Source organism: Hibiscus syriacus, unplaced genomic scaffold, assembly GCF_006381635.1.
Source record: "Hibiscus syriacus cultivar Baekdansim isolate YM2019G1 unplaced genomic scaffold, ASM638163v2 tig00001120_pilon, whole genome shotgun sequence".
Lineage (NCBI taxonomy): Eukaryota > Viridiplantae > Streptophyta > Magnoliopsida > Malvales > Malvaceae > Hibiscus > Hibiscus syriacus.
Window position 1 is genome coordinate 1,708,973 of NW_024061845.1, and position 26,421 is coordinate 1,735,393.

General features: G+C 34.8%; 6 protein-coding genes across 6 annotated transcripts; 3 read left to right on the plus strand and 3 right to left on the minus strand.

Moving 5' to 3' along the window:
- Positions 1–1,235: 1,235 nt before the first annotated feature.
- On the minus strand, positions 1,236–19,272 carry LOC120120572. The gene is made up of 7 exons (XM_039140183.1): positions 18,796–19,272; positions 18,625–18,732; positions 17,722–17,826; positions 16,855–16,944; positions 16,335–16,484; positions 16,060–16,184; positions 1,236–1,269 (listed from the first exon to the last, which is right to left on the minus strand). Exons 1-7 carry the CDS (start codon positions 19,171–19,173, stop codon positions 1,263–1,265), a joined length of 963 nt encoding a protein of 320 aa, XP_038996114.1. The 5' UTR covers positions 19,174–19,272; the 3' UTR covers positions 1,236–1,262.
- On the minus strand, positions 4,149–5,528 carry LOC120122822 (epidermis-specific secreted glycoprotein EP1-like). The gene has a single exon (XM_039141892.1). It carries the CDS (start codon positions 5,510–5,512, stop codon positions 4,187–4,189), a length of 1,326 nt encoding a protein of 441 aa, XP_038997823.1. The 5' UTR covers positions 5,513–5,528; the 3' UTR covers positions 4,149–4,186.
- LOC120122790 (peptide-N4-(N-acetyl-beta-glucosaminyl)asparagine amidase A-like) lies at positions 7,430–9,362 on the minus strand. The gene has a single exon (XM_039141878.1). The coding sequence runs from the start codon at positions 9,348–9,350 to the stop codon at positions 7,509–7,511; it is 1,842 nt and encodes a 613-aa protein (XP_038997809.1). The 5' UTR covers positions 9,351–9,362; the 3' UTR covers positions 7,430–7,508.
- Positions 10,755–12,256, plus strand: LOC120122809 (putative pentatricopeptide repeat-containing protein At1g53330). Its single transcript, XM_039141891.1, is given in 2 exon segments — positions 10,755–10,866; positions 10,868–12,256. Coding segments are annotated over 2 exon segments (1,389 nt in total). The 5' UTR covers positions 10,755–10,809; the 3' UTR covers positions 12,200–12,256.
- Positions 19,273–21,090: 1,818 nt separating the features above from the next.
- On the plus strand, positions 21,091–21,722 carry LOC120120891. The gene is made up of 2 exons (XM_039140402.1): positions 21,091–21,433; positions 21,513–21,722. The coding sequence occupies exons 1-2, from the start codon at positions 21,114–21,116 to the stop codon at positions 21,694–21,696; spliced, it is 504 nt and encodes a 167-aa protein (XP_038996333.1). The 5' UTR covers positions 21,091–21,113; the 3' UTR covers positions 21,697–21,722.
- Positions 21,723–21,866: 144 nt separating this feature from the next.
- Positions 21,867–26,023, plus strand: LOC120122892. Its single transcript, XM_039141940.1, has 6 exons — positions 21,867–22,159; positions 22,239–22,372; positions 22,844–23,030; positions 23,432–24,106; positions 24,906–25,085; positions 25,734–26,023. Exons 1-6 carry the CDS (start codon positions 21,878–21,880, stop codon positions 25,908–25,910), a joined length of 1,635 nt encoding a protein of 544 aa, XP_038997871.1. The 5' UTR covers positions 21,867–21,877; the 3' UTR covers positions 25,911–26,023.
- Positions 26,024–26,421: the final 398 nt, after the last annotated feature.

Consider the following 26,421-nt stretch of genomic DNA (forward strand, 5'->3'; position numbering starts at 1 on the left):
ATTTTATTCAATCTTATTTAAAAATCCAAGATCTATAATACCATGCAAATTATTTATTTCTATATATATAAAACACAAGTATATAAATTTCAATGGGAATAAAGTTGACTGTAAAGGTTCTAGAAATGGAATGAAGATTATTTGGTAGTGAAAATGAGAATAATGGGTATCCCTTTGGTATTTTCTAACTAATAAAGATTATTAGTGTTTGACAAATGAGAAAGAATGGGAAACCTGATGGGAAAATTCTGAAAGGACATCCATGAATGACCCATTTGGTCGGTCCATGGTGGTGGCATTATCATTTACCAGCAAATTAAAGTACATGAGCTTACTTGAAATGAGATTGGATAATTTTAGATGTTACTAATAAATTATATCAATGAGACTATTAAAAAAAAGTTTAGAATCCTTCGAAGTTATAGTCTAATTAATATATATTTGGGCCCTTATAGTACAAAACCAATTATCTCTAACGTTACTGATCCGTTCGGTTTAAGTCTCTATATTAATTGTTAACTTCTTTCTTCTTCTTCTTCTTCTTCTTCTTCTTCTTCTTCTTCTTCTTCTTCTTCTTCTTCTTCTTCTTCTTCTTCTTCCATTCTCTGATGTCTTTCATTTAATTTTCTTTCTCAAAAGGTTGGATGTTGGACATGGTAAAGAATTAAATCTTAACAAATGTCTGAGAAAAAAATTAGGAGGAGGAGGTCAATGATGTTTATTCTTATAAATATATGTTGCATTTACTACATATTTATGGAGGTCCATGTGATGGTCGAAGTCGAAGGCAACATCGGCATACTCAACGATCTATGGTTATGAGTCCATGTCGCTGTTAGTGACTGAGACTGAAAGAGAATACTTGAAACAAGGGACCACACATTTGATCATGCACCATATGAATCGTCGAAACCGAACTACACACCTACATTTTATGGAGGTCTCCATCGCCATGTCCATTGTGTTTATATGGAGAGGACCTCTTTGATCCCAAGGTTTATCATCGTCTTCATAGTAATTAACTCTAAAACAACAAATATGTAGAAGAAGAAGAAGACACGTGGTGTTTTTTTTAAGTGCCACGTAATACTTCTGTTAATAGATTAACGAACATTAATGACAGAGGGACTAAAATCAAACGGATCAATAACGTTTAGGATCATATAACCTTAATTTTTAAATTAGTGACTAAAGTCTGTCAATCCGAAAACAAAGGGAATTATTCCCATAGTTTAGCTTTTTTTATATAGCGAAGGCTCGACTCACAAGCTGGGTTGCACCACCAAGCCTAAGGGAATGACCCATTAAGAGGAAAATTATGTATTTTACTCAACTTGTAGGAACCATAATGTACAATTCAAGGTATTTGATGTCATGTAATATAATATTGGTAGTGTGTGACAACAACAACAACAACAAAACTCTATTCTCATATGCAATGGGGTAAGGGGGAGGTAGGTTAGTAGGCTGCCCCCAACACCAGGTTGAGAGCAACTTCCGTGGAAGACCTCTGGCAATTCAGAAAATTAAAAAATACAAATTAAATACAATGCATGTATAAATAAATAAAAAATAAATACATAGCTGAACAGTCTTCATATGCAGTCATTCATATGCGCGTCTGTAATGGGAAGTAATCCCTACAAATAAACTCTGCCTAAAAATCTCTGCATATAGACAGAAAACGTAAGTCCTGGATTAATTTAAAAAGAGGAAACATGATGAGAAAGATACACACATGTCAGCGCTAGCAAGCTACGAGCAGGAATAAATTCAAAATGGATTAAAACCTAAACTAAGGCAATGAAAATTTCAACAAATACAATTAAAAAGAAGACAGAGATGCTACACCCTATGACTGTTGACCCACACTACTCGACTACCCTGGTCTTAAGTCTTCATACTTTCCTATCAGAGGTCATGTCCTCGGTAAGGGATAAATCCTTCAAATCAGATCTCAAGCAGTCTACCCACTTCCTCCTTGGTCGTTCTCTCCTTCTGGCACCGTCGATTGAAATCGACTCTACCCTCCTGACCGTATCCGACGGTTGTCGCCTAAGGACATGCCCAAACCACCGTAGTCTTCCCTCACTTAATTTTTCAGATACAATCACCACCCCCAAGGACATCCTAATAGCAGAGTTTGGTGTCATGTCCCACAGAGTCCTACCACATGTCCATCAAAGCATTCTCATTTCTGCGGCCTCCATCCTCCTTAAGTGATCCTTCTTGATTGCCCAACATTCTGATCCATACAGCAGCGCTGGTCTTATTGCCATTCTATAAAATTTTCCCTTGAGTTTTAGAGGCACCTTCTTGTCACACAAAACCCCAGTAGTAGCCCTCCACTTTAGTCATCCCGCCTTTATACGGTGTGTAACGTCATCATCTACACCCCCATCTTTATGTATCATAGACCTTAGGTACTTGAAACAATCATTTGAGGGGAGAACGTGTCCTTCGATGCATACTTCTACATCTTTATCGTTTTGGTTCCCACTGAAGTTTGAACATAAATACTCTGTCTTTTCAATATTGATCCTTAGACCTTTTTCTTCCAAAGCAGTCTTCCAGGTAGCAAGTCTTATATTCAACTCATTTTTTGTTTCAGCAATTAGGACAATGTCGTCAGCGAAAAGCATACACCATAGAACACCGTTTGGAGTCGCACAATAGATGTCATCTATAATCAAGGCGAAGATGTAAGGGCTAAGAGCCGACCCCTGGTGGAGTCCTATTTTCACCGGGAAAGCCTCGGTGTCATGTAATATAATATTGGTAGTGTGTGAGTATTCATAAATCGGGTTGAATCGAGTTCGAGTTTAAGTATAGTATTAATGATTCTAATAACATGGTGCAACTTTTTTTTCTTCTTTTTTTACATAGTATTCATAAATCCAAGGGACGCAAAGCATGCCATGGCCGTGACTCTCAAGCTGTCGTTCATTCTTGCGCTTGCAGTTGCCCTAACTTTCCTTGGGACATGATATTTGGGCTGGTTTCTTTACTAATAGTCACTCACTTATTCGGAAATTTGCAGAGATGACGTCATTGCTTATCGTCTCAATGGCAAGAGATGTCGTACAAAACGTCTTCTCAGGTTTTAAATACTTTGGACAATTCATGTATACATGTTATGTTTCGTTTTTATTAGTGTTCATGTCAATATATAATATTATCGCATTGCGTATGAAATTACAGAGTGTAATTGGAAATCATGGTGTAGGGGTTGCAAGGGGATGTGGTTGGCAAAACCTGGGGCTGGCAGCATTTGTTAATCTGGGGACTTTGGCAGCATTGGTATACCAATTGCACTTCTTCTTGGATTTAAGTTTAAGCTCTCTGTTAAGATAAGTAAACTATCGATCCCAGTATGAAAAATCCTTTGATGTTTTAAAATGAACCATAAACAATTTTTTCATTAAATTTTAAAATAAAAATTACAGAAAAATATATTAGACTAAATAAATATGTGATATTATTATAATGTGTATTACTCTAATTAAAAAGATAAACTACGATGCGTCATCTATAATAATAAAAATTATTATTATTTTTATTATTTTAGTTGTCACCTACTAATTTTCTTTTTTTATTTGTTGTGTGATTTATCCAGGGTTTATGGATAGGTTTAATATGTGGTCTGTTCAGTCAAACTTGTATACTTACGTTGATTACATTTTGTAAGACATGGACAAAATTTAATTTTCCATAATAGTAATGAAACTCAACTTTCCGTTTATACTTTTCCTGAATTGTTTGAAGGCTGAATCCAGATTTAGTTAAAAACTTGTCGTAAAAAATAATACTATTCTTTTTTTTTCATTATTTAACAAAATAAAATATGTTTATTTATTTATTATTAATTTTATACATCCAAACAACTGAACAAGAATATAGATATTTCGTTTTCGTTTTCTTTTGAAACTCTTAATTACCCTAAATTGGAGTAAGCAGAACGAAAAGAAAAGGAGTGAAACTTTTAAAATATAAAATGATTTTTATGCTCTTATAATCATAATTGTATTCACTTAAAAATCTTAAATTCATAATATAAAGAGGGGATAGAGCTGATTTATTCTGCTTTAGTTTACATTATTTTGCCTGTAAAGTGTAAACCTTAGCTACACTTGAGCCCTTCTCTTAATACTTGGATTATTTTAGTCAACACTTGCCTTACTACCCATCACTTTTTGGGTGCCTTTATGTAACCCACATGAGAAGCATTGGAGGCTTTAGCCAGGGTTTTCAACTCATTAGCAACCCAACATTTGGCTGTTTCCCTGTGGTAAAAGTACCCCAAGCACTTGCAATCCACAGTGCATTTCTTCCCACAATCAGTCTCTTTGATGGGCCCTTGTCCTTCATTGTACCGGCTCATGAAATGCTCAACTCCTTCAAGCTTGTAATACCTAAAATCATTGGGCCTACAAGAGCTCACCTTCTTCGGCTCACAATTCTTGTTCCAACCCAATAATCCCTTCGGTGATGGGCAAGCAACGCATTGGTTCTCTTCACAAACCCCAAAGTTCCCACGTCGCTCAGGCAATTCACATTCCGTGCCCCATATTGAGTCCCTAGAGAAGAGAGTGAATGTCTCTTCCCATGCTCTTGAATCAACTTTGTCATTGTAGGTAAAAATCCTGAGGTTACCGTCGATATCTAGCCGGAGGATCGACAACGTGCTGTTGTATTTAGGTCTAGCCAATATGAGATTCCCGGTTCCGCTGGAGGAGGATTTAGCCACGGTGTAATCTAGGACAATATTATAAGCAAAACCCTCATGAGTGTCCGGTTCAACATTTAGTGTTACATACTGTAATGTGCCATCTTCTGTACTTGGCCAAACTGATGATTTGAAGTAAACCAATGGCTTAGGAGAGTTCAAGCCCTTATATTGCAAGACCAACCCTTTGGTCTCCATCACCAAGCTATAAGCCCCATTGACGTTGTTTCGGACCGATGCTCGGCTCACAAGTTTGGTTGGGCCTCCAACTCTAAGAGACTGACCCACCAAGAGTGTATCAGTTGGATGGTCAAAACTTTGCCAAATGAACTTGCCCTTGGAGTCATGTAGCACCATGTTACCATTTGACAACAATTTGAACCCTACCACACCTCGGTTGGCAGTGTTACTCTGCCAAGCAATCCGGCCATCAGCATCGGCCAAGACAAGGTTTCCGTCAGCCCCGAGAGAGAACGTTGCGTTCTCACGAACCGGATTTCCCCGGTTAGCTTCCCAGACCCAACGAAACAACGACTCCGAACGCGTGCTAGCCATGCGTAACCCGAGGGTGAAAGCATCAGGGGTGGTGTTATAAAAGGCAAGCTGAAATGGGGCATTAGCTATACTTATGACACGATAATTTCCGAGGTATTCAACAACAAATGGCCCGAATTCGCCATTGTTGACATGCTTAAATGTTGCAGAGGGAGGAACGGTAGCTAAGGCATTGAAACAAAAGAGAAACAAGGAGATGACTAAAGAAGGGGACGTAAACATTTTGGCCATTGAAACTCGTTAGCTGCTGTTTTCAAGGTGATGGAAATGAAGCAAGGGAGAGCTATATTTATAAGGTTCCCGTAAGGGAACTTTGGATATTAAAGATATAAAAAAAATAGAAGATTTTTTTTTTTAAATTACAAAAGATGTGGATAATGTCTTATAAAATCCACCATGTTTGACCTTTGTTTACTGAAAAACAGACGGAATAAAACAAGAAGTGGTGCTGCTGATGGTAACATTTGCTAACTCTGGAAGTTAAATACACATATAAATAATAGAATAAATTCGATAAATCGAATATACGTATCATATTCACGTGTCGTCGTATATGTATCGTTTATTAGACATATTTATGTGCAAGCAAACAACATTGAATGGAGGCGTATTTGGGCAAAATTGAAGGCAAGAGCCGCCACCGCGGACAGGACTGATGGCTTTGAAAGTCCTTAGCTGTGCTGCAATTATTCATGTTGCCTTTATTTAGTGGCACTGCAAAGCGATAAGAAATAGCCACCGCTTCCGCACTACCCCTCACATGTACTTGGGGTCCCTTGCATTTGCCATTATGTTTTAGGCACTTCCTTTTTGGATATACCTTTCAAAGGCTATTAGTTTAATTTAAATAATTATTTTTATAAATAAATATTTTTTTTAAAAATTAGAACGGATTGTTAAGCCACAATTTTATGAAAAGAAAAATTCACAACTAAATTAGTTTAAATCTCATTCATTCTTTTAATGATTTGAAGTGATTACAAAATAATATTTGTTTATAATATTTTTTTAAACATTGACAACACAAACACCCCTATAAACCTTAAAAGAGAACAATACTTTTTTTAACCACTTAAGTCATTCAATTAATTTTTTTTCTCATCAATTCTTAAAATATTTACTTTAATTTTTTATTTTTAAAATAATGATGTACCATTTTCTTTATCAATTTTCTTGAGAGATTTCTTTGATAAGGGTTAGGACTTAGGAGCCGGGATGTTCGCATCAACGCTGTCGTTAAATCACAAATTCCATCATAACAAAAGGGCTGAAATCATAATTAGTCCAAATAATTTTGTTAAGTCAAGCCATTTATTAGATCCAATGTTCTCAGTCAAATTTATCTTTACCCCGCATGATTTTTACCTCTTAAGATTTTGCTCTATTTGTTTATTTAATGTTAAAAGGATAAAATGAAAGCTTTAGTACTTAAATTTTAACTTTTTATTAACTTTTACTTTAAGAATAAAAGTAAGTAATAAAATAAAATAATAAATGGTAAAACATAATTTTACTCCGAAGCCAAGTTTTTATGATGTAAAAGAGCCTACGATATCTTTTTTGCAGAAGAAATTATTGATAAAACTCAAATCTTAATTCTTATTACAATATAAACGAATTCTTAATTAACTAAATAATTTTATGTTAGCAACAAAATATCAAGTTAGCCATACATACATATTGTAATTTTGTTCTACTATTGCATTCTTGGTCAGCCAGATTGAAAAAGACAAGTATTAATATCAACCACTATTTTTTTAATAAATAGTGGTGACCAACATGTTAATTATTAATTAATTTAATAAGATAAAGTGTTAGGTATTTTAAATTAAACCTTAAATATTTAAATTTAACGTTGAAAATAGAAAAAAATAAATTAAAATGATCTTTTCCATTTAGATAGATATTACAAAATCCGATCTGATTCAATCAACCAACTTACCTAATACTGATGATACTACCAAAAGACAATGAATTATTCACCCGGTTTAACAGTTTAAATTCATTAAAAAGGTTTTTTTTTCATGTTTAGAGACATAATTCAGATTACTTATTAAGCGCAGGGTGTTCTTCTCGTGCATGCGAACCCGACCTCTGTATTATCATAGCATAATTTATTGCTAATTTTAAGTGAAAAAGAAGAAGCAAAAGAAAATTAAATATGGAACAGTTTATAAAGCAGCTAATAGTTTGATCAATCAAGCTGAATATAGGATCCTGGAATATCTTACATCAAACCCATTGCAGGAGAATGCTGCTGTTTTTTCTGTGACTTGAGTTCAAAATCATCACACATTTTCATCACTTCATCATAGCCAATCAAGCTGTTGGAGCTGCTTATGTTCCTGGAATAGCAAAAATCACTTCCGTGGTATTCATACACCTGTTCTGTGCCTTGTAATCTCGTCACGGTCGAGCCGTTTTTCACAGCGAGGACCGATCGCGCTTTCTGGATATTTCGGAGAAATCCGATGAAGAAATCGAAACCGACATTCCCGTACTTGTTCTCGTTAAATCCTAATGTGACATTTCTGATAAGAGCGAATGATCCTTCTCCTTGTGCCGTGAAGTCCGCATAAAAGTTGAAGAGGAAAGTCTTCCACGATTCAACTGCATGAACATAATGAAAAGGCAGCTGCGTGTAAACCCTGTCATTGAAATGGATCATCTGGTTCACAACCTGGAAATCTCCATCTTTATCTATTTGCATCGAGTTATTGTAACTGAAATCTTGAATCGAATGAGTCGTGATATTGCCATAAGAAGATTTGATCCATCCAGTTGAAGATATGAACCTCTTTGAGCTTGTCAAGAATTTCCCATTCAATCCCCTGAAATCAGATTCTTCATTGACACTAAAAGCCTTGTTACTGCACTCCACAAGCTTCCCTTCGGTTTTCGAACTTTTGGTATCTAACCAGAGGTGCAAATTGGCATCTATGAACCAGACATTCAAGGCATTGGTGACACTGAACCCCAATGTGTGGAGTTTTCCATCCAACAACTTGCCTAAAAGCGGGGTGAGTTCGATATCGTAAGAAGGAAGATCGAAGGAGCTAATACCGGTAATGGGACTCCAAAATGAAGGATTGATTCCACCGGTGTAGATGACAGTGAAAGGCCAAACTGCACCCACCACTTCACCATCAAGATTGACTACAACTTCCCTAAATGGTCCATTTCCAGGAGTGTCCATTAGATTATTATCAGCAATGTAATCATTCTGATAATTTCCGTACCAAAACTCATCGTTTTCATGGAAAGATACATAAACTTCCAATACAGCTCTATACACATTTGAGGGTACTCGAAATTGCTTCAACTCGGTATCGTTCGAATCCCGAACTTGGAACCACGAACCATCGTTCAATGGCTGATCTTGGGAAATCGGTAAGATCAGATCAGCCTTAGAAGAATGATAGTTAGATGCCAAGTTATTCGAACCGATCTTCTTCAAATCATCATTCATCACATTGCAATCAGCAGGATAGAAATGAAAGGTTAAATTAACATGGTAGACACCAGTATAGGTCTGGTCCACAATGTTACCGAGAAAAACAGCTAAAGTTTGTGTTTTGTTCTTCAAGAGCAATGAGTGATACCTTGTTACATCTTTCTCAACAGTCCAAACGATTCCATTCGGCGTAGGCTCCGGCGTGCAGCCCCGAAGTAGCTCGACGCCAGATAGCCAAACCCCAAAAATACGATCAAACTGTACTCCTTTGCACGTCGCCTTCCATTCGATCAAGATTTTTGCGAATTTTCGAGAGTAAAAAGCGGGTGGGTTGTAGTCTGCAACAACCGGGGGTCTTCCGTAAGTGAAACCGAAATCATGACGAAGAGCAAGATACGAACATGGCTTGGAATTTGGTAGTTTGATTGGTTTGGTTACTTCAAAGTATACAGTTGGTGAGTTTTCACTGAAAAGTACTGTGTTGTTGTTCAGTTGAGAGTGATGATTGGATCGAAGGATCATGTTCTTGCTTTTATGGAGATTTGCAATGGAGAAGATGGTGTGGCAGAGGAATAGCAAGAGAAAGAATGGGAGAGTGAAATCAAAGGAAGCCATTAATGGTGGCTTTGCTGGTTTAACTATCTTTGATGAACTCACTGCTGATATTTATTGTTAAAAATAGAAAATCTTAACATAGATGTGAAATCAAGTCATAGTCTTTCAGAATTTAAAATTTGAAACAAGTATTATCACCATTAAAGAAATGAAAGTAAGTATTAAAGAAACTGCAACGTTTGAGTAATGTCAGCATATATATTGCCTTGTAAGTTAAGTAGTTGTGGAAAAATCTCTAAAAAAATATTAAAGAAGAATATAAATAGTTGGTGGAACAATTAACTTAACAAGAAATGCTCAAATAAAGCATTAATGTAGTATCTAACAAAAACAAACGAATTTTATGCATGAAGACAACCAAAAACATATCATTACAACAGTTCAGATCTTATAATTATCAAGACTCGGGTAGACTTCACTTTACCTCACATGCATTGTTTTTCCGGTAAAGTTCAACCTTCTGCGTCTAGAATCGCATCAACAAATGTTTAATTATCTCTGCTTTCGCTATGAAAATAATTGAGTTATGAATCATGTTGGATAGGTAAAGATATTTATCAGGTTAAAATTAAGGATGTTAATTGGGCAAGACGAGAATGGAGTGCTCTCCTACATCTATTTCCGTTAAGAACTTTTATCTATATTCATGTCTCGCAACTCGTTACGAGTACAAAACTTAAAATTATGTCTGTCTCACGACCCACAAAATTAAAACCATCATTGTCCCACCATCCACATGAATCCCTAGACCCACCTAATCCTCATTGTATCTGCCTTGTAACGTACTTCATATAATATATTTATGAGTATTAATTAAATAAGTATAAACCAACTTTTTTATGAAAAAAAAGTATAAAATACCGATCGATCTTACTCCCTAAACGGACCTTAACTTGTGTCGGGGCCATATGTCTTTAATTGTTAAATTTCCAGGAATGTTGTGTTAGAAGATGAGGATGTAAGTAGTCTTAAAGGGTAAATAAGTTTTAGTTTGACTCCATTTAAAAATCAAACTTTTATTTCATTTTTGTTAAAAGTTCAATTCGATTTGATTCACGATTTCATAAATTCAACTTAATTTGAAAATTTTTAAATAAAATTTGAATTATAAAATATGATTCAAATAATTTAAATTTTAAATAATTGATAAATTAATTTTTAAATTTGAGTCGAATCCCTCTATCATATATATATATATATATATATATATATATATATATATAAAGAAATGTATATACATATTGTACTGATGTTTTAGAAGCCAAAAAAAAAAAGAAAAAGTTTTAGTTTAGTCATACACTCATCATGTTAATCCCCCTCTTTTTTAGCTCAAGTCTTCAACAAATAAATGAAAGATAAAATCCATGGCACCAAACAAACCTACTCCAAAACCGGAAAACAAGGCATAACGAAAGATAAATAAAATCCAGAATCAACTGTAACAAGGCAAAGCAAAAACATGAAAATTCCAAAACCCGTATCTCCGTTTAGGCTCTCCTCTCTTCTCCGCAGCCAAAAAAAACCCAATCCTAGCATTCGACCTTTTCAAAAACCCAAACCCAAACCTTAAACATACCGACAAACCCTTCCGTTACTCCCTCCTTTCCTATGACCTCATCATCACCAAGCTCGGCCGCTTCAAAATGTTCGAAGAAATGGAGCAAGTTCTTCACCGACTCAAAAACGACACGCGGATACTCCCAGAGGAGATCATTTTTTGCAATGTCATGAAGTTTTATGGCCGGGCAAAGTTACATGAACGTGCGTTGAAACTGTTCGACGAAATTCCTCTGTATCGTTGCCCCAGGACAGTAAAGTCTATGAACTCGTTGTTGCATGCGCTCCTGTTGAGCCGAAAGTTTGATGAAATGAAGGAATTGTTTTCGCGTATGGAAAAATACGCCCGCCCGGATACTTGTACTTATAATATATTGATCAATGCTTGCTGTTTAAATGAGCGTTTAGACGATGCTTGGAACCTGTTTGATGAAATGCAGAGGAAATGTCTGAAGCCAACTAGTGTGACATTCGGGACGTTGATTAATGCACTCTGCATGGAGCTGAAGATAAATGAAGCGTTCAAGTTGAAAGAAGACATGGTTAGGATTTACAACGTACAGGTTACTACTTTCATTTATGAGGTGATGATTAAAGGACTTTGTAGGATTGGTGAGTTGACTTTGGCTTTTAGGCTTAAGGATGAAATGATCACAAAAAGATTCAGATGGACTTCGGTTATATACAATAATCTACTTAGTGGGCTTTTCAAGTCTGGGAGGCAGGATGAGGCATTTAGGGTCTTTGAGGAGATGGATTCAAATGGGATTCAACCAGATACAATAACATACAACGTGATGATCAACCAGTTTTGTAAGGTGGAAGATTTCGAATCGGCTTACAGAGTGCTTAAAGAAATGCCTGATAAAGGGTGTAAACCAAATGTTATTACTTACAACATGTTGATTGCCATGTTATGCAAAGATGGGAAATGGAGTGAAGCAAATGATTTATTCGAAGACATACCGAGACAGGGGTGTAAGCCTGATGTTGTGTCCTATAGGACTGTTTTCGATGGGCTTTGCGGTGGATCGCAGTTGGAGAAAGCAGCATCCATTTTGGATGAAATGATTTTCAAGGGCTATGTGCCACATTCTGTAAGTATACATAAATTTGTTGCTGGGTTGTGTCAGGGAGAGAGCATGAAGTTATTGTTGAGGGTTTTGAATAGTCTAGCAAAAGGAAATGCCATTGATGAAGATACATGGTTAATGGTGGTCTCTAGGGTTTATCAGGAAGATAATCATAAACTGTCTATTGCATCTCAGCTTCTTGATACTCTGCTGATGTAGTGCTACACTGTTTGAGCTGGTTTGTATATAATTCATGCAACTAAAACAGAGTGAACAATAATCTAGCACCATAGCCTATGACTTTCCTGCAAGTAAAGGAAGATTATTGTTACAATTTAAGATATCATGGATGATATATCTTGAATAGCTAAGTCTCAATTGTAACCCATTTTATTACTTATAAATTCAAGCTGTTTCTAAAGGAAACTTACTTTGATGGCTTGTTCTTTGGCTTTTACAACTTGGGGAACTGCAGCCCTAATGTCAAACCAATATTGGAGTCAGATACCATATATGAATGCTTAGTTTAACAGAATATTTCATGGAGGAAGAAGGGAAGAAAGAAGAAACTGAAAGAGCTTAAATGGTGGTCATTGCTAAAGACTAATAGATCATTATTAATGAAAAAATAATAAAGGCTTTGATTTACGTGCTCCATTTCAACTATAGTAGCATACAAATGTGTCATATTAGGTTACTTTTCAATACAATTTCCATTACATTTACATGTATATAATCCATTAAAGGTGAAAGTCATAGAAATTAGTTGAAATTATTAGTTACAAAATAATAGAAGAATAACGAAGGGTTCGGATCCCATTAAGCGTCGAGGTGAATATCAAGTATATGTTTATGTTCCGTTCCTCTTTTTAAATTAATAAGAGTAATTAATTTTACCGAGTAAATAAATTGGAAATACAATAAAATTTTAATGCTAAAAAAAACTTACAAAAACTAGAATAGATTAGTCATATCAATCAATCATTCCCCTAAAATCATCAAACAACACAAACTAAACACTAAATAATATAAATAAAAATCATATTAAAAAGTTTAAAAAAATAATCAAATAACTCAAAAAAATAAAAGATACAAATAAATACCATTGTCGTCGGTGGAAGATAAGCATCATCAATACTATCAACACTAAAATGAATATAATGACAATGGTACATTAACAAATTGATTTTTTTTTCATTTTCTAAAGATGATAAAAAAATCAATGTCATTTTCTTTTACCTGGTAAGGAATAATATTAAACATATATTGTGTAGTATAATTTAAAAGGAAAAAAAATAAAATAATAGTGACAGAATAAATTAGAATCTGCAAAGAAATGAGATTCAAATGCTAAAGTTAAACTTATACTACAGTGGTCATATTTTTCTAATAAAGATGGAAATCAAAGTTGAACTTTAGCATTTGAATCTCATTCCTTTGCAGATTCTAATTTATCTTGTCATTATTATTTTGAGCTTTTATTTTTTTCAAATTACACTACTTAATATATGTTTAATATTATATCTGACTTGGTAAAAGAAAATGACATTGAATTTTATATAAATAATACATCTAGGCATTAACGATTTGGTAATTTAAGTAGAAAATATATTGGCAAACACTATGGAAGTTGCAGTATATAATAAATTTTAACCTGGAAATGGAATTCAAACAAGCATGGCTAGAGAGTTTAGTTTTATTGCTGAAGATGATGCAGTCTTTCAGCTTCAAAGCTATGAGGAATTAGTAGTTTTGCTTTCTGTTATTGCTATTTTCCTATCAGTCATCTCAATACTCATATTTGCTTGTGCTGACTGCCCCGAACCTGAACCCGGCCAAAACCAACGTAGTACTGGAGGGCGCAATACTGGAGGTGGCTGTGGCGGCGGCGGAGGTGGCTGTGGTGGCGGCGGCTGTGGTGGTGGTGGTTGAAGAGTATAAATAATGCACAGAAGTACACCTTGAATTAAGTGACGGAATAAAATTGAATGCTTTGTTTGTGTTTTGGGATGAAGGACTGAATCCCGTATTTGTAGATGTAATAATATTCGTGGATGTAAGTGTCAAGCTGATCCCTTTTCCTTTATATGGACAAACAAAGCTGTGGGTTGTGGATGCTTTTAATTTAAAATAGATAAAAGTTAAATCACATTTCAAGGTTGTTGAACAGCAATTGTTCATGTAAATTTTAGTCTTGATGTAGAAAAATTATGTCCAAAAAACATTTCATTAGTTGTTATGGTAAATTAATTATAAGCTAATAATGTATGAAAATTATGTCACTATTAAATTGGTTCGTTTATATGATGGATGATCGCATTTTAAATTCAACAAAATTCATTCGTTAAAGAGTATATTAAACATTTTACCAACATGGGTTGGTTAAAGTGGTAAGCAGTTTGATGTCGTTTAAGTAAATCTCGAGCTCGAATCCTTGTGTGTGTAGAAAGTCTCTGCTAGGAGATTTACCCACCAAAGTCAGATGTATGATCCGAGTCGGTTCAAATTAGTCATGGCAAGACCTTAAGAACCGGAAGGACAATAGAAAAAAATATACTAAATATTTTATACGAGGATCTTTCCTCCAACATCTTATCAAGTACAATCCCCATGCTAGGTTTACTTAAATCCAAACTCTTTGTTTCCGATATGCATTTGGTATATGAATTATAGATATCTTTTTTTAAATTGATATTTGTTGATACTAAAATTTGATTCTATCTATTGTGCTGATATGTTTATTAACTTTGTTAATTTTCAATATCAATGATGATGTCATTTTTAAAACGGTCTTTAAAAATATTCAAAATGAAAAATATATTAAACATTAATTATCTGATTTTATCAATTCATCCTTAGCCAAGTAGTCTAGTTTTACTCATTTGTTTATTTTTATTTAAATCTTCCATATATTTTTTATTTTATCACGAAATAGTTTCATTTATTTTTTAATACGGAACCTTTATACTTCACTTCCGTCTGTTTTCTCTTTACTTCACATTTAATTTGTGAAAATTTTAAAATTAATTAGATAAATGTGTATACTCATCATTAAAACAAGTTTTTTCAATCCATACATTAGTGATGACTTTACTTTATTATAACAATATTCTATCACAAAACTAACTTTTTAAGTAACCCATATTTCAAAATTATAATATTCATGTTAAAGAATACAATTTTAAGTGTTTTAAACGATAAATTTAAGAAATTTGAGATTCTTAACTTGTTTTTTATTGTTTTAAAAAAAGCTATATTTCATTTTTTTCTGTATGGTTGAATTTTGAATAACTTTTTTTTTACTAATTTTAAAGTATATTTTTTTAAGAAAATACACATATAATGACGTTATCATTGATACATTGTACAATCTTATGTTATCAAATCATCAAAACAGTAAATGCAATTAAATCTAAATATGAACTTGAAAATAAAAATTCTTTAGACAACAATTTGAGAGAGAGTGTCTATTTCAAGTCTCAAATGTATATTTAAATCTATATATACTTCTAATAAAAATATGAGACACTCGTTTCAGTAGGCACATATTACATCTTTTTTTCTTTTTAATTGCTTGGGTTACAGTGGCACATTTAGAACAAAAAAGAAATGAAAATAAAAACCAAAAATTGACCTGATATTTCAAAAACATGAATCAGGAACAAGGTAAAACATGGAATTTGACACAGAAGGAATAAAAGACAATGAATCAGGAACAAAATAAAAGACAACTCGTGAAATGGCCCAACTAAAATTTGTTTTTCGAAAGTGTAAATTCCAAGTATTTTAACCATGATAACATGAAATACAAAATGAATTACTATTTAACTTATGGGCCTAGAAAAGTTGTCTGTTAAGGCATTCATATGTATCAATATCTGACATTCCTAGACATAAATAATTTGGGTTCAATTTACAAGAAATTCATGCAAGTATAAGAAATCTTAATGAAGCTCTTGAAAAGGTGTGTATGAAAGTTTATAAAACATTCCTCCACAAGACTTATAGGTGCAGGCAAGGAGACATTCATTTACAAACTCTAAACCAAGACAAAGGAACACAAATAAGGATGATCTTACCTAAACTGAATGGATGGCTTCATCATGAGCCCCGATCGCTTCCAAGCCAAGGCTTGTGAAAGACTTAGCGCAAATGATTTGTCTGGCCATAGCACCATTGGTGTGATATGAGTTCCCCATTTATTCTGATGAAACATACTAACAAAACATTTCAGCAACCACAGAAGCACCCCCAAAACAGAATAGTGAATCCTTATGCCAAAGTTTTAAAAGACTAAACTACTACTACTTTCGCTGCCCGTCACTGGTAGGCAGTAAAGAGCTCGGGACCTGAACTTGCATGAGAAACTATATCTCATTTCCCCTGGATATTGGCCCTGAGCCTGAAGAAGACCTCCACAAAGAGGAAGGAAAGCACTTGTTGTCAGCCCCTCACCGGACACATAGGTGAACTGTCCATTTGGAAATTGCAGATCTACAAACGACTGAATAAAATAAGGGAGAGTAAATATGAGAAAGAAGAGATTGGTAATGTTAGAAGATCACCCCAGGAGGATAAAACTTTCTTGAATTTTAGTGCGGAAAGCTAAGAGTCGCGAGAACTGTCTCAACTATCACCTCCGCTACCATGAAGGACATAAATATCAAGAGCTGCTCTTTAAGAGTAAAATAGATAAATCAAGTTTCTCGACTATCATAGATAAATACTAACCCTAAAAAAGACAGCTGGAAAATCGGATATTTTATTTCCACTGAAGTGGATACTGATAAGTAACTGATATTTTGGAAATTCAGACTGTTGAAAAAGAAGCATAAACACCGGATAAAGGGATATGAATGCTACTACCAACTTACACATGCTAAAGGATTAAGACAAAGCATTGACATCAATAGCCACCTCCTATGCTTCTTCCATACTGCAGGACAAAGAGAATGCATTCCACTCTGAAACCAAATAAATAATCATTAAATAACAGAGAAGAAAGTAAACAATTACACAAACATTTAAACATCAAAACATGACGTTCAAGCTATATTACTAGCTTTCACGTTTCAATATAAGCACTACCAAGTAAAACTATTAAGTGCATCTTATGGGGCAAATGTAATGATTTACAGAAGAAAACTAAAATGATCCAAACACGTAAAACTTGGACAAAAGAATGTAAAAGTTATCGATTGTAATAGAACTTAAAAGATTATATCCTAACTTAATCAACTCTCAATTGTGGTTAAAATTTAGTAACCTAAAGAAAACTCAGCAAATTAAAAGACCTAAGAAAAACCCAAACTTGGGTGACAAAGAAATTAAAGAACTGTCCTGGAATGAGTAAATTGACTTCTAATGGAATGTGTCTACTTCATGTTTTTTTACTGTAAATTAGACCAAAAATAAACTATAGCAGAGACCAGAGGACATACAAAGGCAGCTTACTGCAGTCAGACAAAAGAGGAAAAAGGAAATAGTTGAAAGAATTTCACCCCTTATTTACTTGATTCACCAGAAAATCTAATGAAGACCAAAATATGCATCTTGGGACAATAGTTCACATAAACTTAATGGTAAAACCACAATAAGCTCAAACTCTATCCAGTTTAGTTCCATAGGAATATGCGAAACTGTGTTTCATGGAACATTAATGCAATTCTCCCGCTACTGCAATTTCCTTTGTCTAAAATTTTACAGCTAGCACCAATTATTCCCTAAAAGTATTATCATACCTTCCTATTGTAACCATACCATAGCAAATGTTGCTTTGATAGATGATCGGGTAAAAGGAGTGTCGTATCTCGTACAAACAGTACTGGCCCAAGCATCTGATGCCTCTACTCTCCATAGGTCTCCCATTGCATCCAAAGAACTTTCAAAGTGTTCTACTCTCAAATGTTGAGGTAATATTATAATTCCCTGCAAAGAACCAAAGATTAACCAAAACAAATCAAAAGACATGCAAAAGCAATAATCATTAACAATGTGAACGGAAAAGAAACAACACATCGTTTTCGCATTCAATTCAAAAGGAACACAAAGGAACAAACACAAACCTTCCATTATCCTATAACTTCTATTCGTATTAAGGGGGAAAAGGAAACAGATAATATGCAGAACGTATAGTAGCCTACATTAGGCCAAACAGATGCCTCTATAGTGATCCTTCAAAAAAAAAAAAGATGCCTCTATAGTGAGTATTTACTGTTAGCTTAGAACTTGAAAAAGAAAAGAACTGTTGTAGTAGGTAATGGTAAGCCAAGCTCTTCCCTAACTGTGTAAGAAATAATTAATGGTGGTGCGTGCACAACAAAATCAATATTATCTTTCACAACAAACTGCAACAATTTGTTCTAAACCTTTAGGTTGTAGAGCAAAAAATACTCGAGAACAAATTAGCCTATATATCAATTAAGTAAAGTAGGCAACTCCTTTCCCATTTCCAGTTACTAAACTTATCAGTTATGGCAATATAGGATTGAAATAGCATATTCGCCATTATTAATCAATCAATAATTCAATATTACAAACTTAAAACAGCAATTATTCAAGAATTTTACACAAGCAAAATTCATGAATTCAGATACATAACTATCCCTAAAGATTATCATTTTTTTATTTATTTGTTAGTTTACCTGTGGTTTGCCAAGTAGTCCAGCAGACTTCAAATTAAACCCTGGAATCTCCTCATCTCCCACCCCCTCGGAATTGCTCTCATTATCCACAAACCCGAAATCCTTTGACTCTGAAAATCATACCAATCCCTTCAGATCATTAACACCCACCTCAGCATTTTACCCTTTAACATTTGTATCGCCTCTAACCGACACAACGACACTCTCCTCGACACTAAACGGGATCGGTAACCTCCGGAAGAACTGCTGCACCAACCCATTTAAGCCAGCACCAAACTCCGCCCCGACTTGGTCAATCCTGTTCCCGATACTACCGATGTGAAAAATAACTGACTTATCAATGGGAAGACCGAAATCCTTGTTAACAAAAGATTGGGATGGGATCTCGAGGTCGAAAAGCTTCGGTTTTGGAGGGTTTGGCCATGTAAACGAAGGTGGGTTCATGTGGGATTGGATTAAACCAGTGAAGCCTTGAGCTAGCCAATCGGCAAGGTCCTGACCATGGCGTTGGACCTCCTCCCAGGTTTCAAATGACCTTTCGACGGACATTGAGTTATTTTGGGTTCTGAGAATTAACTTACTGGATTACAATAAAGGAATGCCGGTTTTTTAGAGTTTGAGTATACCAACTTTTCAAAGGAAAGTTTAAAAGCTAAATATTATTGGCTTTGAGATGGAATGAAAAAAAAATCGAAATTGAGTTAAGGATCTAAAGAATTTAGCAGAATGAAATGAAAGATAAAATTTAGCTAATTAAAGATGTTTTTCTAATCGAGTAATAAAATTAAAGCTTTTAGATTTGCCATGCTTCCATGTTGATGGAGATAACGTGTGGTTACTGAAACAGAAATTCTTTTCTTATTTCATCCTGGGAAAATTTAAGAAAAAAATGATGAGGATATAAACGACTATTGAAGGTTGATATCTAAGCGATTCGAGCCATCGCTAATTTCAATTGACTGAAATTTACGCTACATTTTAGATATTTCAATCCTGATGTCTTCTGATAAGCATCTCTTCAGTCAAGTCGGTTGCTTTTATGGTTACCAACTTCAAATCCAATTCGTAGATCTTTAGCATCCCAAAAGCCACTACGCTTGTGCTTGGTTCAGAGGTTTTAGTGTGCTTAAAAACATTTTTTTTTCCTAGATTCTACTGAAGCAATTTGTAGCATTTTTGCTTGCAATAGGAACTGGTTGCTTTGCGGACTTTGCTATTTGACTCGCCATACTGAAGTAATCTATTTCTAGATTCATTTTTGTTCGTTTCTGTGACTGCTTTTAGTCAGATTAAGACATAAACAGATACACAGATTACTGAGGGCGAGGTGCATTTGAGTCCATGGGGGCCGAGTTGACAATGTCACCTGGAGATATTGCATTCAAGGTGTTTAACCTGCTCTACATCTCCCCTTTTTTCCTGCATCTCTTTTTTCTGATTCTTATGATACTATTCTAATTACAGGAGACTATCGAACACTTTTGATTTCAAAAGCAACTGCATAATGCACTATCTGCTCCTTCAGAAACTTGTACTAGTGTCTTTGTACCAGTGGAGGATGAGCACAAGCCTGGCAGAACAGATGGCTATGATTTTGGATTTCTAAATATTAAGGTAATGACCAAATGAATCAATCATTTGTTGTCCTTTTTTTGTGTTTAGAAGCAGGGAAACAATGCAAGTAAGTTCAATCATTTCCAGTGATTCAATTTTTGAGTTTAATACTTCCAGAATCATGAGACAGTTCTCTTTTGGAAAAGAAAAAACCATTGGCATCTTCCAGAATCAAAGCAAAAACTCCATATCAAGTTCCAACAGAATATTTAAGAATATGCAGGTTGAATAACTGTTGATCCATACGAATTTCCCAATTGTTCTAAATACTTCCTTTCTTTAGATAGATAATAAAGTTTATCATGTAAACACTCGTGAAAAAGTAAATAAAAAATAAAAAAGCAGATAATAAAGCAAGCATTATTCTTTCTATTCGTAAGTTGCAAATGTGGTATGTGTAATGCATCAGCAAAAGCATGCACACATAAAAAAGAGTGGATAACAAAGCAGAGTTTAAAGCAACGTGTTCTTTTGTCTTATCTTTCAACACCTTAAATCTAATTCATGGGTTAATCATAAACAAGTCCTTGAGATGTACCTTTTTTAACGGTTTATTACTTAAAAGTTTCACAATTACGTGTTAATGAGTTATAATTCGAGCATAATTTACATATGAAGCCTTAGTTTATTAGTTACTTTGTGTGTGCTTATTTCTTTAACGTTGTGGTGGTCACCATTTGAGGAACTTTTCTTTGCTGCTTTTCATCAGCTTCATAGATCCATGTGCTCCTCGTTATGTAAATCAAATAATTCAAATTTCTACCATCGACTAACTTTTTTTAAAGCTTAATCAATAAGAAAAAACAATCATAAAAAATGGTCATTCAACACCTCATCAACTCAAAGAAATAAAGGGAAAGAGAGGAAGAGTAGCGATGTATGTGACAAGGCCTCTTTCTCTATACAGGAAATCTCCAATTGCTCTTGAAGATGAACCACCTGCTGAATGTCCTTATCCTGGTTATTTAGTGATTACAGATGAAGAAGCTGATGAACAAGACACCTTGTGTTGCGGGGCTTATAAGAAAAAGGGTGTTGAAAAGCTGCCTTTCCCACAAGACAGGATGTTGAACGTTGTTCATTCATCGGTGGTTGAAGAAACTATGGTCAAGAAGGTCTGGTTTATCCCTGTCCTCGATCAGCCTCTTTCTTCCAATCAGTACTACGTTATTCGAGCCAAAGGCAGATACAAAGGGTAAGTTTCCGATCATGTTCGACAGATATAAGTTCAAACTCGGGTGCTGAGAGTTACGTTTTTTTGTGCAAACTTGCAGGCTGGCATGTACAAGTTCAAGGGAGATAGACAGCAAGCTATGTTGCTTATTCAATGATGGTATCAGTGATGTAAAACTGAAACCACTTGATCATAGAAACGTTTATCAACAGTTCAAGATCCTTCGTCACCATAGGCACAGTTTCTTCGCTAAATCCACCGCAACGAATTCAAACCCACCATAGGCTGGCATTAAAATAATTATCTTTAGATCCGAATCATACTTTTTTTTTTACTTTAAATCTAATTATATACTGACTTTGACATATGATACTTCACAAAACTTATCTTTACTCATTGCGAACTCAAATTATATATATATATATAATCGTCGGATTCATATAATTTGACCATCTTCTCCTAACGATGCAATCTTGTTTCACAGCCCAAATAATGTCTGGGCCATACCGCCCATTTCCTTCTATTTTCCTCGCAAAAAATTCAAAAAAACTCCATTTTCCCGGCTATAGACACCGTTTTCGCTATAAAAAGAAAAAATATCATCTAAAAATCGAAAAGAAAAAAATGGAACCGGTGGTGGTATCGGTGAGTGGATACCGCGGCCTTGAACGTTTCAACCTAATCAAGCTCATATCCCTAGCCGGTGCCAGCTATGTTGGCAATTTCTCCCGTTCAGTCACTCATTTGGTTTGTTTTCTTATTTCTTAGTACTACTTCGATTTAAAGAAAATTAAAGGGAAGAAACTGAAAATCGTTCGGTTGTTAGGTATGTCGGAGATTCGAAGGAAAGAAATATGAACTTGCTAAGAAGTTAAAGTTGATGGTCGTAAATCACCGGTGGATTGAAGATTGTATAAAGGAAGGGAAGCGTTTGCCTGAGGAACCTTATATGTTGCGAAGGTATTAATTTACCATTTTCGTTTCTAATTTTTAGATTTTTGTTTTGGTTTGATGTATCTCAAAAGTTAGATTATGTTGATTTGGCAATGAGAAATTATGGAGGGTTGTTTGTTTGTAATTAAGGGATTGTTAGTAACTTATTAAGGCTGATTTTGGTAGTAAAGAAGAAAATTCAATATTTTCTGTTTTGTTGGTAGAGGAGGCTGAAAATGGAAGTGAAAATAGTTGCAGATAAAATTGCGATCGCTTTAGATGTTTTTGTAATTGATGCATCATTTCTCCTAGAGTTTGGCGAGAACAATATTTTAAAATGTAGTTCTCTGAAAGCAGCTGCTAATAGAATCCTTCAAAATTTCTATGATTGTGGAACTTATTGCTTGATAAGGTTTGAAGTTAATTGTCAGAAATGGCAGAAAATGAGATTATGTTGGATTGTTGGAGTCTTATTTTTACCTTTTTATTTTGTTGTAGTGGAGAAGAAATGGGACCTCTGTTGCTGGAGATCCCTGAAGTTGCTAAGGGAGATGCCTTGACTAAGAAGTGCAAAGTGTTTTCTGAAAAGCCTAGTGTTCACGATAGTGTTGTAAATGAAATAACTGATGTTGACTATGGAGGTTCTGGCTTATCTGGTTGGTCCAAATCTGCGGTGTTGGATGAGGTGGTTATATAACTTCTACTCCTCATTGCTTTGTTTCCACGTCTCACTCTTTTCCTGCTTTTTTTCTGTTTTGCAAACACCGCACGAGAATTCTTGGTCAGGATACATAATCAGTGCTTCTTTAAGCTAGACAACTGTGAAGGAATCTTGATTGATAATTAGTACTGCACTGTATGTCAGTTGAGTTTATGTCCATGCACAAGTAAATTAGCATCTCTATTCTAACCCATAGAAAGTAACTCTGCAAACTATTTCTAGAGGTAGCCAGTTAGATTTTCAAGGTTTCTGCTAAAGTTCAATACAATATTCAAATTTTCTGTGTCATTGTATGGATTTTTAAGGAATAATTGCCCAGTTCTTATTTTCTTGACTTTGCTTTTTTACTTTATCTGGTTGGAAAGCATGGAGACCCATTTTCTTATGCTTCTGTGCCTCCAATGAGGAACAAAAGGAAGATCTCAAAGAACAAAGAGCCAAATGCTCATCGTTCTGCTCTGTTGCTGAGGGAAGAAAGAGATCTTCGTAATGGTAGCAGAGACACTTCTATGATCAAATCATCTCAGAGGAAAGGACGGAGACTTGTGAAGAAGATTAATAGAGAGATAGTAGTGTCTGATTCTTCTGATTCTGACCAAGAGTGCTATCCAGTTCCACTCCTCAGGGTCCATAAACCATGTGCTGGAGTTATAAATCCATCTAATCGTGCAATTGGAGGACCATCTAATTGGAGCACTGTTGGTATATCTGAAATTGGAGAACCATCTAATCGTGAGTTCAGTAAGCTTCAGAGAGTAGATGAAGAAATAGAAGTTGAGGAGATCAAATTGTGGAACATCCGACCCCCTTCCAATGGTTTAACTTCACCAGGAAAGAATGCGCAACCTGCAGCTGAAAGAGCTTCCCCAGATGGGTGTTCTGATGCTGGGGGAGAGACCCAGTATCTTGCTTCCAGATTATCCACCTCCATGGATTTATCATGTGTTATATGTTGGACTGAGTTTAGTCCAACAAGAGGGATTTTGCAATGTGGACATCGATTTTGTTATTCATGTATCCAGGAGTGGGCTGACAAGATGGTACACATTCTCATCTTCTTTTTTTAATAATTTAAATTCATATGTTTGTAGTTGACATTTCTTTAATTATTATTAATATCCTACACAAGAAGCTAGGTTAGATACGATTATTCTTAGTTTAATGTTTTATTTATTATATGTACCATATGATGTTTTAAGCTCGCCTTTGCTAGCTTATATTCTATTTTGTGCTGTAAACAACCATTTTTGCTGTCACTATCGTGCAAGTATGCACCATTTTACTGATGCATGTTCCTTTTTTTTATTAGAAAGTAAAGGGGTCCAGGTCACTCTGGCCCTCTCTAATTCATTGCTTACTTTAGTAATTAGACATTTGAGTTTGCCACTTGCTATATCTTGCTTGTTTCTGAATGATCATCTCTCCAGAATTTCAAATTCATCAAGCGCTTTGCATTGTTTTCAACAATACAGTAAACTAAGGGTAAGTTTTGTTTGTACAGTCATGAACAGGCCAATACTTGTACATTTCTTGGTTCTTTATTCCCCCTCCAGTTTTTACCAACTGTTTATGGAGAATAAGAGTAGTGGAAAATGATGCCTGTTCTTTTGCTCTTTATGGTCTAGAACTTAAAACAGTTTCCATCTAATATTTCAGGATTGCTAAACTATTATTATTTATGAGAACTGATTTCCAACTCGGTATTCTACTTAGTTGTATCATCAGTTTGGATCTTAATTTCATGATGAATTGTTGCATATGATTTCCCCCCCCCCCTTATGTCTTACCTTGAACTTGTTCCAATTTGAAAGTTTCTTGTACTAATTATGCTGCATGCAGACTTCAAATAGAAAGACTCCATTTTGTCCTTTGTGCAAGGCAAGATTCACGAGCATTACAAAAGTGGAGGATGCGGCCATCTCTGATCAAAAAATATTTTCCCAAACCATTCCTTGCACCACACCAACACTTCATGTTCCTATTCTATCTGATCAGGAAAGAGCTGGTTTTGGTGCTCAGGTAGCGGGCACACTAATACTGAAATTGCCTCTATCTTTGTAGCATGACGCCATGCTTTATGATGTTTCTGCATAGCATTTTAAAACCAGAAACAGTACACTTAAGTGGTTGTGGTGGTTGATGAAAAATTGAAGGGGTAAATGGCAATTACACGGTATAGAAGTTAGGAAAAGATACACGGAACAAAACATAATGACATGCACATACTGGTATTCATAATTAGGTACCCTTAAGTGTATGCCTTTCATTTACATTTGATGGCATTTCTTTTTGTGTGATTTATGGCACAAAAGTGTCTTTACAGAGAGATGTTAGACAATTGTAAAATTGGTTTCGACTCTATCCAAACAAGGCCTTCCAAGTATTACATTCCAATGACTTTCGACTTTCTTTTTTCTTCAAGTAGTCTTGTCTGACATTTATGACCAACATATATTCAAACATGGGTATGCAAAATCGTACATTCCAATAAAAAATTGAATGAGTGTCAGACGCATACAGTGACACTCGAGTCTAAGTAACGTTGTATTTCATCCATTTTCATTTGTTGCTTTCTTGGTGACACCAACAACTTATAATTCTTATGGTACTTTACAGTTGATTTTACTAAACTGACTTTGAACATTTCTGGGCTATCTTTTTGAATAGTTATCAGCTGCTTCAGTTTGCATCATGTGCCGTTGTCGAGAACCCGAGGATCTTCTTATCAGCTGTCATGTTTGCCAGATGCGAAACATACATAGATACTGTCTTGATCCTCCTTTGTTACCCTGGACCTGCATTCATTGCCAGGATCTTGAGAGGCTCAACCCTTACACATTCTAGTGCACATTAATTCCATGATGGGAATATGTCTGGCTTTTTGACAGTGGCGTTTTTTAACATTGTTGTCCATAACATGGATGTTAAATTGTCTACATTCAACTATTCCTGGTGATGGTTATGCTTAATTTTTTTTTTCCTGAATGAAAATAATTCTTGTACACATCCGATTATATGGTAATATCCGGACAACACGATTATATGATATGGTAGTATTTGTTTAATCATTCTTTAATTATTAATTTAAGAGAAGATGTCTATTTTAAATCAATTTTTTTTGAATGGTTTAGAGTGATTATAAGGTAATATTTATTTAGAATTTTTTTTATCTTATTAATAATATATACACATGCAATTGCTTGAATCTAAGATTTCTAGAGAGAATAATATATACCATTAGAACTATTTGATAGATTTTATTCTAAGTCGATTTTTAACATTGAAAAAATAACAAATGATAATGAAGAGAAGCATGAATACTATACGAAGTTGCAAGTTCTAATGGTAAAAACTC